Raw genomic sequence first — 18,784 nt, 5'->3', positions numbered from 1 at the left:
ATATACCTTGAAGACAAGAAAATGAATGAATAATGACATCTCCTTTCAGTACAATGGCTTTTGAGTGAGTTGCTTATGCACTGCATCTAAAGTTTGAGTGACATCAGAATCTATTCTATGGAAATGTGACTTATGAAGCAATTCTTTTTATGCAAAATAGGAGACGTTTGATGTCAACGAAAAGAACTAGACAAGAGATTTTGCCACGTAGTTTTATTCTTTCTAAAGTAGTCAGTCAAGATGAATACCTTCACTTACATGGACAGACATGTACATTGTATTTAACACCACAATTCACTTGTGTCTGAATAGATATGTGTTATCAGGTAAAACCACCAACTCCCCAGCTTTGGCTCATTTCTTTGATCTACATTTCATACTGTGGACACCGTGTAGAATATTAACTTGGTCTAAATCTCAATTTTGTGTGTGTGTGTGTGTGTGTGTGTGTGTGTGTGTATGCTCTTTTGTGTGAGTGCCTGAGAGTGAATAAGTTGTGAATGCTCATGAATTTACATGTACGGGAAGGCTAGAGGTCAATCTCAAATATCATTTCTCACCAACTGCCCACATTGTTTTTGGAGACAGGGTCTCTCCCTTTTATCTGGAACTCAGTTCATGCCAGCTGGCCAGTGAGCTCCAGAGATGTCCCTGCCTCTGCCAGCCAAAATTGTCATCACATGCCAGTGCCACCATTTCTAGCTTTTTTTTTTTATGTCTGTCCTGGAGGGTGAACTCAGGTCCACATGCTTGTACAGAAAGCAGTTTACTAACCAATCTGCCACCCCACCCCAATCTTAATATTTTAAAATGTCCAATGATTTTTCTGAATATTATTACCCAATTAGTTCATGATCTAAATATATCATAGCCCCAGGAGACAATGTCCAAGTACCTGCTTTCAAAGAGTTTATAGAGTGAAAAAGAGGCAGGCAGATAATCCTGTTTATGAAGAAAATAGAATGGCTACAAAGCAGAGCAGAGGAGGGACACGGTGAATTCTAACTGAGAAAACTACAATCTTCTCTTCAGAGTTTGGGTTCTCTGGTGCTGCCTGGAGAAATGAACGCATTTCCACAGAATAAGCAAGAGAAAGATCTTTCCCCAAGACCATCAGGAAAGCAAGCTAGTGTCCTGTGTTCACACCATGGTGAGGGGCTCAGAGAAGCAAGCTAGTGTCCTGTGTTCACACCATGGTGAGGGGCTCAGAGGGGGCTCTTCACAGGAGGTGAATTAGGAGCAGTTGACCCTTCTGATCCGCTTCCAAAGAGATCATGAGATAGAGTGGTTGGTGAGGAGATGCAGAAAGGGTTTATCACGTCTCATCTTGTTTCATGTCTGTGGATTTTAGTCAGAGATGATTAAAACGCCCATGTTTCAAGCCGCGGAGACAAGCCCAGATCTCTCATTTGCTTACCATAGACAGCCAAATCCATGTGAGAAAATAATGTCTGTCTACACTCAGAAGTTACTCATGATGGTTTGGAAGAGGAGAAGCCAAGCAGGAGGAAGGAGAGCTGTGAGGTACTTGATGGCTCTCCCTGTTCAGAGAAGGCTGAGATTCCAAGCACATTTGTGCAGTCTCAAGCCTTTCCTAGGACTTATTGTTTCCGTTTTATTGAAGGTATTCAGGATTAGGCTAAGGGGCAACTCAATCTATGAACATTCATTTGGAAACTTGTCTTGGGGTTGTCCTGGTGAAGATTACTTAAGCTTCTTGGAACAGACTGAAAACCAAAGGCTAGAGTTTGGGACCTTGCTGCGATTGGTCTGGAGACATCAGTGGTCTGTGGCAGACTCCCTTCTCTGCCAATCACCATGTGCAGAGCCTAGATGAGATTTTTGAGAAATACAAGCTGAGCATGTGTCTTTCAATATTGCTCAGGAATGTGGTGTTTGGCTAGCACGGCCTCTGGGTGTTGCCAGCTCCTCTCCACCACTGTCACTTCAAGAAAAGCAAGTTGATTATAGCCAGACACAGCCCTCGGATTCCTTTAGCTATTGAGTCACTATGTTCTTGTTAGAAGGAAACATTTATTTTTCTACATCTCCTAATGTCCAAATAACCATAGGAGAATGTGATGAAATACCCTGGCTGTGGCAAAGAATACCAAGATGGCCCCTGACACTCTCCACCTATTTCTTTTCTGTTTCCTTGTATGATTCCTCTTGCTTTATGTAGACTGAACCCAGTACTCTGATTCTAAGCAAGAGCTATGGTAGAAATGGTGGGCTTTCAATTAAGAGAGATGACGTTCCCAAACCCTGTGATTCCAGCGGCTGCTCTGGACTTTACTGGCCTGCTCACTGACCCCATGAATCTTCTGATTTGCTTGCTCCATGAAGAGGCCCACGTGGTAAGAAAGTGAAGGCAGCCTCTGGCCAATAGCCAATGTGCATAGGAGGTTCTTGATCCAAAGGAACTGATTTATGTCAGCAACTCTGTTTGGGAGAGAGCTTGAAGCAGGCTTCTTTATTTGTGCATTGATACAACTGCAGCTTGGGAGAGCTCCTATGCTCACTCGAAGACCTAGCTGAGCCAGACCTGGAGTCCTGATCTGATCTGTTGAAATGGGATAAGATCTTATTTCATGTCACTCAGTTCTAAGGTATTTTGTTACCCAGCCATGGTTAATTAGAACTTTTGATTATAGAAATAGCACGGCTTTGGGTAGGGCACAATATTGGTAAGTGAATCCAATACATTAAGATCTGTCTGAGTCATCAACTGGGTAAGGTCTGTGTGACAGTTGCCCTTCATGCATTGCTTGTAATAATTACAACAACCTAACACAGCTGAGATGGATCACAGTATGAAAGATGGTGGTGATCTATGTATTTTACACACACACACACACACACACACACACACACATCTTACAACATATAGTTAGAACATGGTTGAAGCTGAAACAGAAATCAAGGTGTCTTTACTCTAAAGCTGGGCTCATTTCTTAATATGAGGTTGGGGCAGAAGGGGTGGGGAGCAGGCCTGGGAAGGGTGGTAAGCAGGCTGCCTGAGGACTTTCCTTTCTCGAAGATCCTGACATGAAAGTTAACATAGTAGCACCATCATGAACACGCAGCCTTATCCTTGACAGACTGTCTATAATCAGTTAAATGTTTCATTCTTCAAGCAGGCTCTGACTGAGGATCTGGTAGGCCTTAGACACTTCTGTGATGATTAGCAGGGCACCTTGTGACATTAGAATCTGGTGTTAGGTTGTTTTCATGAAGCTAAGAAGAGAAACAACAAAATGTCATGAACAATGAACATATGCAATAACAAAATTCAAGAGAAAAAAGGAGAAATCATACCATCTCACATTCCACACTTTGATACTGATGTTGTCTCATGGATGTTAGACCTCCATCTTGTATGACTGAGATTCATCAAAATGGGCTTTGCTAGGCAAAGACAAGCTCGGAGTAGTGTAGATACACAGCAAGTGTTTCTGTTCGGTGGAGAACAGCAGAGTATAGAAAACAGAATAATGCAGTGCTGTGTTTTAAGAACTGGGGCCTGGTTCTGGATGCTCCTGTTGTGTCTAAAGCTGAGCTGGCACTTACAGAATGGATTTGATTCTGTGAAGAGACTAAGGTTGGCTGACCAACTCCAACATGAGACTATAGTCTGTCTCTGGTCATTATCTCATTAGTGTTTGCAATAGCTTTCCCATGTCCATTCTTGGAAGATGCTGAGAGGGCATCACTGCTCATGGGGTCCCTGCTCAGCACAGCCTGTTAGTATTGTAATACTTTCTTCCCACATTATTGAAGGGCATTACAATTAACTGACAGAGTTACCATCTCTCATTGGAGGTGACAGAATTCCCCCCCCCCCCCCCCCCGTTTGCTCACAGTCTTCACAGACTTTTCAAGCACACCACTCTGGAGATTGGCTGGCTCCAGCCACATCACTTGAAACGGGCTAGTGAGATGGAAGAAATTCTTTTTACTTAATTTAGTTTCAATTAATTTAACTCTAAATGCACAGGTATAGATGCTATTATTTTACTTTGTGGTTTTTGTTTTTTTTTTTAATTCGGGCTCATTTGGATAAGATAGTTTCCAAGTCTTGTGCTCCAAACTTAAACACACACACACACATCCATTCCATTTTCAGGAAACCCCAAGGCCCACCCTATCATTCACATTTCATAGGTTAGAAATTTAGCTCTCAGGGGTAAAGTATCCTTCCTCAAATCGCTTAGATGAGAGACAGGATTAAAATGTCAGTGTGGCAACAGACCTATTTCCTTATGACAAGAATATGGAAAGGCTTAATCAGGAGGAATAATAACTAGACAGTTAAAACACGGCCCTGGGTACTCTCATAGTGGGCCACACCTTCAATCACAGCACTCAGGAAGCAGAGGCAGGAGAATCTCTGTGAGTTTGAGACCAGCTTGGTCTATAAAAGGAAATTCCCAGACAGCCAAGGCTACACAGAAAAACCTTGTCTCAAAAAAAAAAAAAAGAAAGAAAGAAACAAAAACAAAACAAAAAACAAAAGCAAAAATCAAACCCCACCATTCTTGTTATAAATTCTTTCATTTTATTTCTCCTTGTAAACAAATTAGCCATAGCAAAGGTTAGTTCTTAAATAACCATAATCAAATTTTTTACATCAAATATTGTTTTCTTCTGATATACATTACTTCTGGAAATAATCAGTGAACTTTGGACATCTATGCTATATTCATTTCTGTTACTATGACACTAATAAAAACAGTAAAAATCCTTCATCTATTGTAAATATATAGGTCTGTGCTATGCTTTAGGGCGAGCTATAAACAACTCAAAAAAGAGATAGTGTGGACAGAAATGGTTTCTGTGCAGGCAATATTTATAGACTGTCAGAGGCAGGTGGTATCTGTACATTAATGTTGAGATGAGTGTTCGATTTTGGTGGACTTGCTTCTATTCTTCTTTAGAAATGGGTAGTGGATTTGCAAACAACATTCTCATATCACCGTGACTTTGGCATTGCAAACTATTGCTGTAGAATAGTGGGAAATAATCACATTTGTGGAAGAAAAATAAATCAAAGCCAATATACTGTTAATACTATGCTAATACTTCATGTCAGGCAGGAAGCCTCTTCCTAGGACAGACAGGACCCCTGAAGGCTTCACATCTTCCAAGCTAAGATTATTCTTGCCAAAGCCAAGCAAGTCACTCAAAACAAATCTAGCCTCAATACCTTCTGTAGACAGTGTTCAGTCAGACCCACACATTTCTACTATAGATACTTGATATAGTAAAAGAACTATTTATTCATATTAACTTCCTCACTACAAGCTCAGACTCCATAACTTATATTGTAAGATATTTATTTTGGTTATTTATCAAGTATCTTAATGTCATTTTGGAATGTCACTGAATTATAATCATGATCTTGGATTGAGTGTTTTAGGTTTTCTTTTAAAGTGGCATAAAGGTCTGACCATCTATCTGTTCCTAGTGTTTGGCAATCAGTTTTAAAGTACACAAAAAGACCCATGTAAAAATACTAATGTTAGGGCCACTTGGAGTAAAACATGACACATTGGAATTTTTATTGACTGCTTTTACATTTAAAGGTAAGCACTTCACAAAAACTAGTACTCAGGCAAAAGGCAACACCATGCCTTCTTGTTTTTCCCATTAATTATATAATTTTTCTAAAAGATTAGCATTTATAAAATGGGAGAAATGGATTTATGTTTGAACATTCATATCCCCCTTTAAAAAGTCTTTTGTATATGGATAAATTACACATTTTAATACTGATATAAAAACCCTGGGAATATTTGGTTTCTAACCTTTTATTCCACAGTTGGAGCAACCTTCATATACCTGTGACTAAAGCCATATGGGTTTGTAGGAGGCGTTAGTAGTGACTATGGATATCTTAGCTCCAAGAACCTGTTGTGTATCTTTGATCTTGTTTAAATAGTCAAAGTCAAAGGATAAGATTGATTTGCTGCTTTCATTGCTGCAACACAGCTGATCACACTCACCTAAACCATAAGCAGCAAGTTTGATCTGTTATCCATTTTAGACATTCTTTCTCGAATATTTCTTTACTACACTGACACATTTTGTTTGGAATCTTGATGGCAGGACTTCACAAAGCAAGCCAGTCAACATTAAAGCTACAGCTTGTTTTTGTTGTTGTTTACTTGCTTTGTTTTGTTTTACAAACATATTTTAGAGATGACATTCGTTCAATATACCCATACCAGTAACACTTTGACGTCATCTATGAAGTTGCTTGTGTTTCTTATAAAGCAAATATTGCAAGAGAATCACACGGACATGTTTTGGTTTTCCAGTGCACATTAAAGTTAAGTTTATACTGTACTATAATTTGTTAAGTGTCTTCAAAGCAATGTCTACATGCTCATTAAAATATTTCTTTGCTAAAAAATGGCCACTAACACCCAAGTTTTCATTTAGCTGGGCCAAATCTTTTTAGTGGTGGTGGTGGGGTGAAAGTTGCTGGTGATTAGGCTGATGGTTGCTCAATCTGGAAGACTGTTAATTCCTTCCAATAATGACAGTGAAGTCTGCTACATGGGTTGAGACTTCTCTTCATGAAAGGGTTCTCTGCAGCCTGTGATGCTGTTTGGCTGTTTTTGATGCTTTTGTTTTTGTTCCTTCAAAATTGTAATTTTCTCTAATACTGCTGCTAACTTAAGTCACTTATAACTACTCTAAACCCTCCACTGCCACCTCAGCTCTGCCCACAGCACCTTTCACCAGTAGCATGTTTCACCAGAAGAACCAAAACCTCTTTTCACTGCTCACCAGAAGAAGCAATTGCTCCCTTGGTAGTAATATCGTGAGACATAGTAACTGAGTTGCACCTTCAACTCCTTTGTGGGTTTACCATATCTGTAGGTACTTCCTCCTCCAATGCCTTAACAAAGGCAACATTATGTATGAGGGCCAAAATCTACTTCCTCCAAATGTGCATTAATATTGACCTCTTGACTTCTGGTGAGTCATGGATCTACAATAGTAAATTCTTTCCAGAACTTTGCCAACCCCCCAGAAGTTTCATTTCTGTGTTAGTTATGACCTTATAAAAGGCAGTTATTAAGTAATAAGGCTTAGAAGTTGCAGTTAACCACAGTCTAAGGGACAGAGTGGGACTGGAATCATTAGTCCATACGGAGACATCCTGTGCTTCGTTGTACATCTGCATCGGAGCCCTTGGATGATCAGTGCATTGTCAATGAGCAGGAAGATTTTGAAAAAAAAATTGTTTTTCCCTGAGCAGTCTCAATACTTGGTTTAAAACATTCATTAAACAACATCAAAAATAGACCTGGTTGTTCTATTTATAGACTATAGGCAGAGCAAAACTTTGCATATTCTTAAGAGGGCTAGGACTGCCGACTAGAAAATTAACATTGAACATTGGCTTCATGTGAAAGTCACCATTTGTGTTATAGACACTCACAAGAAAGCCAGGCTGCCTCTTGAGGTGTGGAGTTAGGGTGACTTGTTTTCTATGGCTGTGGAAGTTCTAGAAGGCAAGTCTTCCCACAGTAGGATCTTTCATTTACATCAGGCAGCCATACCTGAGATCTTAACTAGGTTTTTGGGAGAATATTAGCAACCTCCACTGCAGTGCCTGAGGTGTCACTTTCCCATTTGATGCTACAGGGGCAGCTCCTTTCCTTCACCTCAGACCTGATCTCTGCTCCCCTCCATCCTTCTCTTACAGCATGCAAGCTATGCTTACGTTTCTTGTTCGCTTCATCCAGGCTTTGCAGAATGAAGAGTTAGGTCCTAGCTCTGGATCAAGTGTTAGGACTTGAGGGAATGTGGTTGTTTTGATCTGCTGCACACACCACTGAAGAATTCTCCTTATAAATACTGGGGTCACTATTCTCTTTCTTTTCTATCATCTGTGTGTTTGGAGAGAGACATTTTTAGTGTCCTGGGAGAAAGTCTCATCTGTGTTTACGGATTAACTTATGAGCTGGTCTAAGAACATATTTTCGTCACCAGGATGAATCATTTTCAGCTTTGGGTTAAAGCAAGAACTATGAGTCTTTTAGCTTGAACACTTAGAAGTCATTGTGGGCTTGTAAATTGCCCTAATTTCAATGCTGTTCTCAGAATAGGGAGGGAGACAGAGGAGGGAAGGAGTGGAGCTTTTCAGTGGAGCAGATATGGCATACATAATATTTATCACTGTTCTATATGTGCAGAGTTCATGACATCCCCAAACAAAAGGCTACTATAACATCACCAACCATTACTGAACACAGATCACCATAACAGACAAAATAATAGCAATGATGAAAATGTTTGAAATATTGTTGAGAATGGCCAACATATGATAGATACAAGGATAGGAAAAGTATGCTCCTAGTGTTTGGAAAATGACACGGTTTGGTGCAAGGTTACCACAAATCTTTAGTTTATAAAAAAAAAATGCAACACCTGCAAAGTTCAAAGATGAAAGTGCAACAAGATGAGGTATGCCTGTGCCAGAAGCAAGGTTCCCTCTGGTTACTTCCATCCAGGGCCCCTAATGTTGCCAGGCACAGGGTGGGCTCTAAGGCACTTAATACATATTTGTGGATAAATGAAGTAATGATCTGTTCTAGTTCTCCTAACGCTCTATGAAATGCAGCTCTTTTCTGATGTAGATCAGACAGTCTTCTGTTCTTCTTTATTCCAGGTTCAATTCTGCTGTTGCCTTCAGCTCATCGTCCCAAAGCAGCATGATTGTCAGATGGCCTGACAAGTGCACTGCTTTCATCTGAGTGCACCTGGGTGGATCCATAGATCACTTCATCTATGACTTCAGAGAACCAAGCATAATTCTCCAAACAGCTCTGAGCATGGAAAGAGTTTGCTCTACATAGACATTGTGCCTGAGATATTATCTGACCCTAGCCAGTAGACGTACATTTTTCTTTGGCATGTTTCTAAATTGAGGCATTTTATTCTGGGTAAAATTGCTAATTGTCCCGTGTTCTGTTCTGGGAGGAGGAATATTTCCTTGCATTTCCAGGATACGGAGGGGGTGGAGAGCGCTGGGCTGAAGCTTGTGGGGCTGGAGAGTATGGTGGTGGCAGGTCTGTGCAATATTCCATCTCTTGGTCATAAGTATAGGGGGGCGGAGCCACTGCAAAAAACAAGAAATAAACCAGGCATTTAGTAAATACCTTAAGTGGCTGTGTTAAACTACTGTACTAAATAGTTTGAGGGCAGAAACACTTTCTACATGCAAAACTAGTAATATTTGTTTGGAATGTGGACAGGTATGACTGAATGGGTGAGTTCTATAGAAGGCAGTGCCCTGGGTGAGGGTATTTGGAGTTGGGGCTTGGAGAAAGTCCCTTAGAAGTATGATTCTGAAGTGACAGAGAATGAGAAATCAGAGTCTAATTCAAGTATGGCTAAAAGCACAGGAGCAGGGGTGTGTGTGGATTTCAGCAGAAAGGATGGGGAAAGGGAGAAACAGAAAAAGAGGATGAGGATCAGGGTTCCCTATCCCCATGCTGGCCTATGATGCAGCATTCTTAGACAATAAATCATTGTTATTCATTGCATATCTTCACTGAACACAATACTATTTATAAACGGGACATATTCAGACAAATACACATTGCCTCTTGTCCTTCCCATGGGGTCCACCCACCCTTTTCTCCCACCTGCCATTATTCTCCTTTGTTCTTTGCTTGATTTATACATTCATGTCACACATGATCTTAGGTATCTCTATAAAATCTAGGACTACTAATGGGAGCCATGATATCTTTCCGAGACTGGTTGGCTTCCCTAAGTACAATGTCCTTTGGTTGCCCCCATTTTCCTATAAACAAGGTGATCTCATTCTTCTTTGTAACTGAAGAAAATTCTATTGAATACGAACCACATCCTATCTACATCTCTGTTGTGGGAGATGACATGGGTCGCTAATTTAACTGTTACCTCGAACAGTGTTGTAGTAAACATCGGTGTGTAAATATCTTTGTGATATGCAGAAAAATAAGATTAGGGAATGTGATTTGGCAAACACACTCTCTCAGCTTCCAGGACAGAGGCTGCAGAAAGGAGAGGTGATTGAATTACAAGAGTAATTAGAACACACTCCTGATAACAAGGAGCAGATGTTCATAAAAGACCAAGTGGCTGAGTCTGTAGATCGCTGGAAAGTAGAAAAGGGTCAGAGGGTAAAAAAAACCTGAGCCCCCGAATGAGAGTTCTTGAACTTTCAGGATCAACAAGGCTGGGAATGGAGGTGAGGATTTTCATTTTCTAAATCTTATTTGAAAGTAAGTATTAATGTCACTTACTATGTCAGTACATTTAATAATCACATTTATTATACTTGATAGTGACTTCACCCACACACCTATTTTGTAATGATCCTAATCCTGTCTCAAGGGGAGCAGAGAAGCACGTGAGAGCTGAAATTCATCTATGTCTTCAGGATGATAAGCCAGAAATGAATTCATTCTCAGGGGATGCACCCTATTGGGAAGTGACAGGTCTTAACTGGTCACTATGAATGTAGCATATATCCCAAAACTCATGTCACAATAATGTGACTAAATCACCAAGCTTTCAGCATTGCAGTGACAGCAGGGAACAGCTAGCATTTCAGCAAACTGTTCTTCCCCCAAGGACCTACAGTGTTGTGATAAAGAGGCGCATGCACACACATTAGGCCTAGTCTATGAACACGGAAGTGATCCAATGGATCCTTCTGGTATACCTCTTATTAGCAAGCTGCTAAGGTTTGGAGTCATTTACTGACTTCACTATAGACAGAAGTGAGGAAAGGTATTAAGTAACCAGAGAAAGGAGGACTATGGATCCATCCAACTAAGTAGTATTGGTGAGAGCCCTGCTCTGTTGTAAAGACACACACTAGTGTCCTGGGGGCACAGATGTTGTTCATCAGAGAACTGGACTGCATGAAGACAGCAGCAGAGATACTCACAGCTTCTTTAACCTTCCTTCAGACCTGCCTGACTCTAAGCTCTGTCTTCTATGAGCGAACAGAGTAACACCTGCAGAGTGCATCCACCTTCTCTCTGGAATTTGTGTCCAATTCCTGGCTCCGTGAAATAGAAGAGGGCTGATACAAAGACTTGCAAAATGTTTCATGCATACCAAGAAAGGAGGCCCTACAGACTTCCCATAAGCTAGCAAGTCCCAGCAGGCTGCCCTGTCACGCAGGTTCTTGCAAAGAGGTGGGTCCATCTTGCTATTAAGCTGAAGTTTTTCTTGCCTCTTGCATGAGGAACACAGAGTAGCTTATACCACAGACCTTCCCCACTTCTTCCTGTCTTGAACCTACTGTGCGTGCGTGCGTGCGTGCGTGCGTGCGTGCGTGCGTGTGTGTGTGTGTGTGTGTGTGTGTGTGTGTGTGTGTGTGTGTGTGTGTGGTAAATTTATGCTTTTCTCTGTTGTGCTATGAACACCGCTGGAGCACAGATCAATGGGGATCTTTGTGGTTAATGTTTCTGTGTTTTGAACATCACAATCTCAGCTATGAAACAATGTTCTCTCATTCACAGATCCTTGGATGAAATGGCAGTGATGCTGGAGAGTGGTGCGTTGAGGCCTATTCGTCATGGAAGAAGAGCATCTACTGCAATACAGTCACTGGAGGTTATATCTGTAGTTGTGTTGTATAATGGACTGTGTTATCTTTCCTCATGATAATAAGGTTTCATAACAAAGTAGATATCCAAGGCATTAGTATTGGAATTTCTGATTAATCCTCATTAATTAAGGGGTTTGGTCCTTTTTAATATCATTTCTGGAAGACCCGTGGATGCCTGTATAGAGCTAGATCCTTTGAAACTCTTGCATTTCTGATATTCCAGTTTCCTGATGTAAGAAGTATAACTATGCTATTCATCTGTAATCTCAGGTACAAGTGTCTAGATTATGAAACCCTGGTGTTGGGTATGATGGCATACCATTATCTTTAATCTCACCCTTGGGAAAGCTGAGGCAGGAGGATCTCAATTTTGAAGACAGCTTGTATTTTAAACTGAGTTACAGCTAAGCCTGACATATTTAGTTAAACCATTTCTCAAAATGACTGGCCGAGTGAGTGAATAATGAATAAGCAAAATATACTGAGGGAAAATATGAAAATTAGGGAAGAAATGCAAAGTTTTCAACTCTTCCAAGCAATGTCTCAAAAGATGAGGACATTTGGATGCAGAAGAAAATCATCCAGAATTTTGTCACCTCAGTCTGAGCGGTCACACCTGTGCCTCTGGTCATATTTGCATTTATACCTTTGCAGTCACATAAAATGGCAACATCTTTGCCACTTCATATCATAGTGTTGCTTATGTTTCTGTGCATTTTCCCTGAATGTTTATTATTACTGGGTATATATTATTCCACTTTACATTTACCTACTCTGAGGCTAACATTTTTATTATTATAAACGACTGACAAACGTCTTCTCACAGGAGATTTTATTGCTCTGAATGATTTTGTTTGGAATAAAAATTCTAGAAATCTTCTGGCTTAAACAGTATTTAAGTGCCATTATGTTCTAATGCATAGAATGGTGAATCTATTGACAAAAGAATTGTAAAATCCTCTACAGACTCCAACATGGTACAGGCTGGTTGATATATTAGAAAATTCATAAGTGAGAAAATACAGCTATCCCATCCCATCATTTCTCTGATTAAAGCTGGGATTTAAAACCTCTGTATTATGTTTTGGTGCTTGAAGTTCAGACTGGGTAATTAATGTATTTATTCATATTTGTTTCAGCCCAGCAACTTATACATTGGGCTCTTAGAGTTAAGAATAATTAAAGTAACAGGACTATAAAGGACATCTTTCACTTTAGAAATATTTTGCCAACTGGACCTAGCAACACACACCTTTAAGGTCAGCACTCAGTAGCTAGAAACAGACAGATTTCTGTGAGTTTGAGGACACCCTGTTCTTCACAGGGAGTTCTGGACAATTCCAAGTTATGAAGCAAATCCCTGTCTCCAAAAATGAACAAACAAACAAAACATAATAATTTGTCAAGGTTTCTCATTTAGTACATAATTTTGGACATTCTGAAGTTTAAAAGGTGTGTTTAACAAAATGTTCTTTTTACCACTGTTACAGCTCTGATCTTTGTAAGGATTAAAATCAGTCTTACGTTCGCATATCTGATTCATAACCATTCCTAGTTTACCCTCTTTATTTTTATATAATTATTCATATTTTAGACAGCATATTCCTATGTAGTGTAGGCTGACCAAAATCTTATAGCACAGACTAGCTCTGCTACTCCTGGCTTGGTTCTCTGAATACTGGGATTACCAAGGTGTGTGCTACAGTTTTATATTTGATAGATGTAGTCAAGTTTACCTTTCTCCTAAGGTTTTAATCTTGGGTAAATCAACTATCTAAATGGGGCCTATTAAATAATCCTCACTGCTCACGTTATTACATTTCTGTTACAAAATCTACTTCCTAATCTACTTGCTTGGTTGTGGATCAGGCATGTCTGTTTATACCAGAAGTTTATCTTGATTATTATTGATTTTAAATAGATTTAGTATCTGAGGGGAGAGTCAATCACATTATGTGTGTGTGTGTGTGTGTGTATTCGTGTGTATGCACATGTGTGTCTGTATGTATTTGTGTATGTGTGTATATATGTGTGTGTGTGTTATTGTATATATGCAATTTATATACTTGTTAAAACTTCTGCTTGCACATAAATTTTAGTACTGTTGCTATAAACAAACTCTCCTCTACTTTGCCCTCTTGAGTCACACCCAGAGCAGAAAGTTTACACAAAGGCTCTGGAGTAGTTGGCAGGATTCCCTCTGCCCCACCCTCTGACACAGCACCGATTCTAGGACATATTAGAATCCTATGTTCCTCTTTCTCTCTGATAACATCAGGACAAGTCAGATCATATCCTGCATCCTTTTATTACCATGAGAAGGACAGTCTCCTAGGACATCTTTCATCTTAGACTTGCAATGCAGGAGGGCCTTGTATACCTAGTATACCTAGCATACCTAGCCCCCTGCCCCCCATCTTGCCATGTGCTTAGTTCAGTGGAAAACAAAGCCTGACTTAGAAAAGCCCTAGGTGTCTTTCTTCCATTTCTCCATCCATTCAGCTAAGGAATGGGTGCCTTCTTTTCTGTTTTGTGGTTTGAGCATGTATACACGTGTGAGTAGATCAACCAAAAGTGTCTCCTTCTCAGTCACTGAGACAGACACTATCACTAGCAGCTCACCATTGTTCGGGCTAGGGTAGCTGGCCAGCAAGTCCCAGGGAGCCTAGGATCCCAAATACATACTACCATGCCTGTTTTTTTTTTTTTTCCTGAGTGCTGGAGATCCAATTCAGGTCTTGCTTAAGCAGCAAGATCTTTATCAACTGTGGTCTCCTCCCAGCCCTGATCGTTAGTATTGCTTGCAGACCTGGGAGCCATGGGGAATGTATCTGCTGTGGGCTCAGAGGAGGTCTCGAGTTTGGGGAAGTGGCATGTAAGACTGCTATACTAGGGGATGGTCGTGGACAATAACTTCACACTTGTGTCTAATTAAAAATTTGATTTTCCGCATTGGTGAAATGGCTCAAGGAGAAAAAAATGATTGCCCCCTGAACCTGGCAATTATGTTTGCAATCCACAACCTACAAAATCTGGGAGAAGAGACTCATCTGCAAGGAGATGCTCTCTAGCCTCCACATATGCTCTGAGACACATGTACCCTCAATTATCACATCATGATGATGACGATGATAACTTAAAAAAATCTGATCCCCCTCCACCTCAAAGATGGCTTTTTCTGCCACACTATTGAACCAGAGCTAATTTTCTCCTCCATCCTACAATCGGCAGGGCCAGCATATACATATGATGTGTGATGTTAAAGCCATTCTCTATTTTCTTTTTACCACATCTTGTAGATAACTGTAACCCTTCCTGTTCCAAATATGTGCTCACTGAAGACTTTCTAGAGAGCCACAGTTATCTTTCTGCCCACACATCTGCTATCGCTTCTGGTCTACGTGAGCCTGCCTGACATCCCTGAGACATTTATGCTTTTCACTACCCTTTCTCCCTCATCATTAGCAATTATATTTTGAAATTTTTTTGTCTTTAAAATATGATTTCTGCTTTTTATTTTTCTAGATTACTTATTGCCCAAAGCTTGGTCTTTATGGTGATTATTTCCAACATATTGCATGCAAATTGAAGAGAACAATTTAAATTTATGACACCTCTCTTCTGTTTTCTTGCCCTTTGTCATCTCGGTATTTATGTACCACTTTTCAAATTACTCCTTTGCATCTGTTATCCACGCACTTACATCATTCTGTCTCTATGGTAACTATGGTGGGAGGGATGACTAAAGAGGGACACCCTGGGTCTCCTTAGGCTATCAGGTTATCAGGACATAGACTCCTAGGAATTGGAATTTCCACCAGGAATCTCTAGCTGGGAGCAGAAGGCTGAAACTTGATCTCATCCAGAAGAGGAACTTGTCTCTGAGGACTGTGGCTGACAAGTGATGTCACCTTGCAGAAGAGACATAGCAGGTCAGTGATAGGCAGGACCACACCTTGGCCAGGACTGTTAAATGATATTCTTCTTGTATTCTATTTAAATCTAAGTCTCATGTCAGATGCTTAAAGAGGGACTGGTGGGTAAGTAGAGGAGATCCTTATCTCCCTTTATTTGTTCCTTTTCCCAGTGTGGTTGTGATAAATAGACACTCTTGTTTTACTTTTCATTGTGTCGGTTTAATTGGCCCATTGAGGACTGGTGGCTGAGAGTAGTTTGCTAAGGCTGCCAGTGCACAGGCTGTGAATGTAACAACTCTAGCAGCATGACTACCCGGCAGCACCCAGGCTTTGATTTGAACTACCCTGTATCTGTACGTAGGAGCTTTATGTGGCTAGACAAGAAAGCATCCATGCACACTGATCTCCCTTTAAAGCAGAGACCTTTTCTTAGATGTGTTGGCCATTGGTGTTGCTCAGAAAGCATATATTATGTAGGCATTCCACACATCCCTCTTTCCGAGATTGCTTCCTTAACTTTCCTTCATCATAAGTATATCCGTATCCCTCTTCACTCTCAGGAGAAGACTGGGTTCTTATTTTACTGAGAAAATAGGAACAAAGAGAAGAAAAGATTTTTGAATTTGATCACCAAATCTACTGCCTCTAACAGGAAGAATGTACACCACTCTGCTTGTGTATAGGATCCAACTCTTCTTCAGACTTAGACTCTGATTTCTAAACCGCAAATACATCTGTGTACAGATGGTGGGTATTTGAGCGCATGTGCGCTACAGCACACACATGGAGGTCAGAGTGAGCTATCTTCTTCCAACTTTATGTGAGTTGAAGGGATCAAACTTAAGCTCTTTACACACTAAGCTATCTCACCAGCCAATAATCTAATATTGCTCCCTGTCCTCTTTATTTACCAGCTTCTTTTTTATTTTATCTAAATATATTTATTGCTGAAATGGAAAATATCATAAACTAAAGTTCTTTATGGGAAGAAAATCTGACTTCATCTCTATTTTCTTGATCCACCTTAAAGTAAACGTTAAGGAAAACTGTAGGTACTTCTCTACCTCATCACACATGAGGTGGTTTGAATGAGACACCCCCATATTAAACAACAACTCTGTGATACAGTTAGGTAGAAAGGTGTTGTAGATGTGAGAGAGAACAACCAGAGGCATTTGAAGAGTCTAGAGGACAGAGAGAAATAGACTGAACATGGTCAGTGGATAACATGGTCAGGGCTATCTGTGAGAGAAGAGAGAACATCAGAGGGATAGGGACTAGAAAAAAGCATAGTGAGACTAGGAGGAGCAAGGGCTAAGAGAGCAGCTGGATTAGAAGAAGGAGGAGTATCTGGGGGAGGGAGGAAAACTAATGAGATGGAGGTATTTTAGGGTGAGGAGTGAGAAGAGTTAAGATGGTAGCATGGATAAGTACCACAGAGATATGTTAATTGGGGAGCTATAGACCCTCTTTGCTGGAGGTACGGGAAATGACTCCTTTTGATAGGTGAGAACCCGACTGACAATTTTCCATGGAAATTTATCTAACTACCAGAAGTCCTTCTACAGTCCAGGTTAAGATGGGCCTAGACTCAAACTTGAACAAGTCAACGGGTCTGTCCTTTTTTGAGGGGTGCCCTTTGGAACTGATGATGTCCCATGGTATTTGATTACTTGATCTCTAGTTGGTAGCCTTGCTTGAGAGTCTCAGAAGGTATGGCCTTGCTGGAGGAAGTGCCATTGATAGAAGACTTTGAGGTTTCAAAGCCAGTGCCCTGTTCCTGCTTCATATTTGTTGCTCAAGATGTGAGTTCTCAGCTCTTCCTGCTGCCATGATTTCCTGACATAATGGACTCTTACACCTCTAGATCCATTAGTACCAAATAAACCCTTCCTTCTGTATGTGTCCTGGTCATAGTTCTTTTTTTAATCACTGAAATATAAAGAGTAACTATTACAACATCTGACACATGTTGTCTACAGCATCAATTTTTTATGTGTAATTGATATAACAAAAGAAGCTTCTCCATTTCATGTTTAGATTCTGACATAATTAAGTTGGCTTAACTTGTGCAGAAAATACATGCCTCCAACTTCAGGCATCAAACACATGCCTTTGCACTACAATGACATTTCAAATCTTTTAATTAATGCTGTTGCTGGAAAGATGTCTCAGTGCTCAAGAGTGTATACTACTCTTTCAGAGGATCTGGATTTGATTCCTAACACCATGTAAGGAAGTTTCCACACACTTGTAATTTCAGCTCCACAGGAATCCAGTGCCTCTGGCCTCTGCAGCACCTGCATTCATAGGTATTTAAGATTCCCTCCACATACATACATATCGTTAAGAATACAAATGAAAAAGTTAAAATCTCACAATAATTTTCATAGTTTCAATTTACAGAAAGATGAAATATAAAATGTTTTTTGAAATATTTTAAATGGTCGGTAGTGGTTCGAATGAGAATGCCTCCCATAGGCTCATAAATTTGAATGCTTGGTCATCAGGGAGTGGCACTATTTGAAAGAATTAGGAAGTATGGCCTTGTTGGGGTAAGTGTGGCATTGCTGGAGGAAGTGTGTCACTCAGGCTGCGTGTTAAGGCTGTAAAAGCCCAACCCACACCCAACAGGCTTACTCTTCCCGCTGCCTGTAGTTCCAGATGTACTTCATCTGCACTTCATCAGATACATCACCAGCACTGTGTCTGCCTGTGTGTTTCTATGCTCCTGCATCATGATGGTAATGAACTAAACCTTGGAAACTGTAAGCAAGCTTCAACTAAGGCTTGATGCTCCAGTGTAGGGGAATGCCAGGACAGGGAAGCAGGAGTGGGTGGGTTGGTGAGCAAGGGGAGAGGGGATGGGATAGGAGGTTTTTGCAGAGGAAACCAGGAAAAGGGATAACCTTTGAAATGTAAATAAAGAAAATATCTAATAAAAAAAAGAAAGAAAGAAAAAGTTGCCACAGTCATGGTGTGTCTTCACAGCAATAGAACAGTGATTAAGACACTATTTTAAAATTAATTTTAATTAAGCTTTGTCATCCTTTTCGAGCAGGTAAATAGGTACCTAGCATATCTATCTGCAAAATAGTTCTTGCCTTCTCTCCAGTTCCTGTATTTGCTTGGCTTTCCTTTGTTGACTTGGGTTGCACATTGGTCTGGGGAGGGAGGGGCATTAGTGGAGAGGGTAAAGAATAAAAAAGTCCATTCATCTACAGCTTTCTTAGTCTCC

At 40.4% G+C, this 18,784-nt stretch overlaps 1 protein-coding gene across 1 annotated transcript in view; it reads right to left on the bottom strand.

Moving 5' to 3' along the window:
* Positions 1 to 4,549: 4,549 nt before the first annotated feature.
* Cyyr1 (cysteine and tyrosine rich 1) overlaps positions 4,550 to 18,784 on the bottom strand; it is a 102,082-nt gene continuing 87,847 nt past the window's right edge. The window contains exon 4 of the mRNA XM_052158790.1: positions 4,550 to 9,136. Coding sequence (XP_052014750.1) covers positions 8,970 to 9,136 — 167 coding nt within the window. The 3' untranslated portion in view covers positions 4,550 to 8,969. The remainder of the gene's footprint in view (positions 9,137 to 18,784) is intronic.

The sequence above is a fragment of the Apodemus sylvaticus genome, chromosome 15 (genome assembly GCF_947179515.1).
Source record: "Apodemus sylvaticus chromosome 15, mApoSyl1.1, whole genome shotgun sequence".
NCBI classification, from domain to species: domain Eukaryota; kingdom Metazoa; phylum Chordata; class Mammalia; order Rodentia; family Muridae; genus Apodemus; species Apodemus sylvaticus.
The sequence above is the reverse complement of the archived record's forward strand: the minus strand, read 5'-3'. Positions and strand labels throughout refer to the sequence as shown.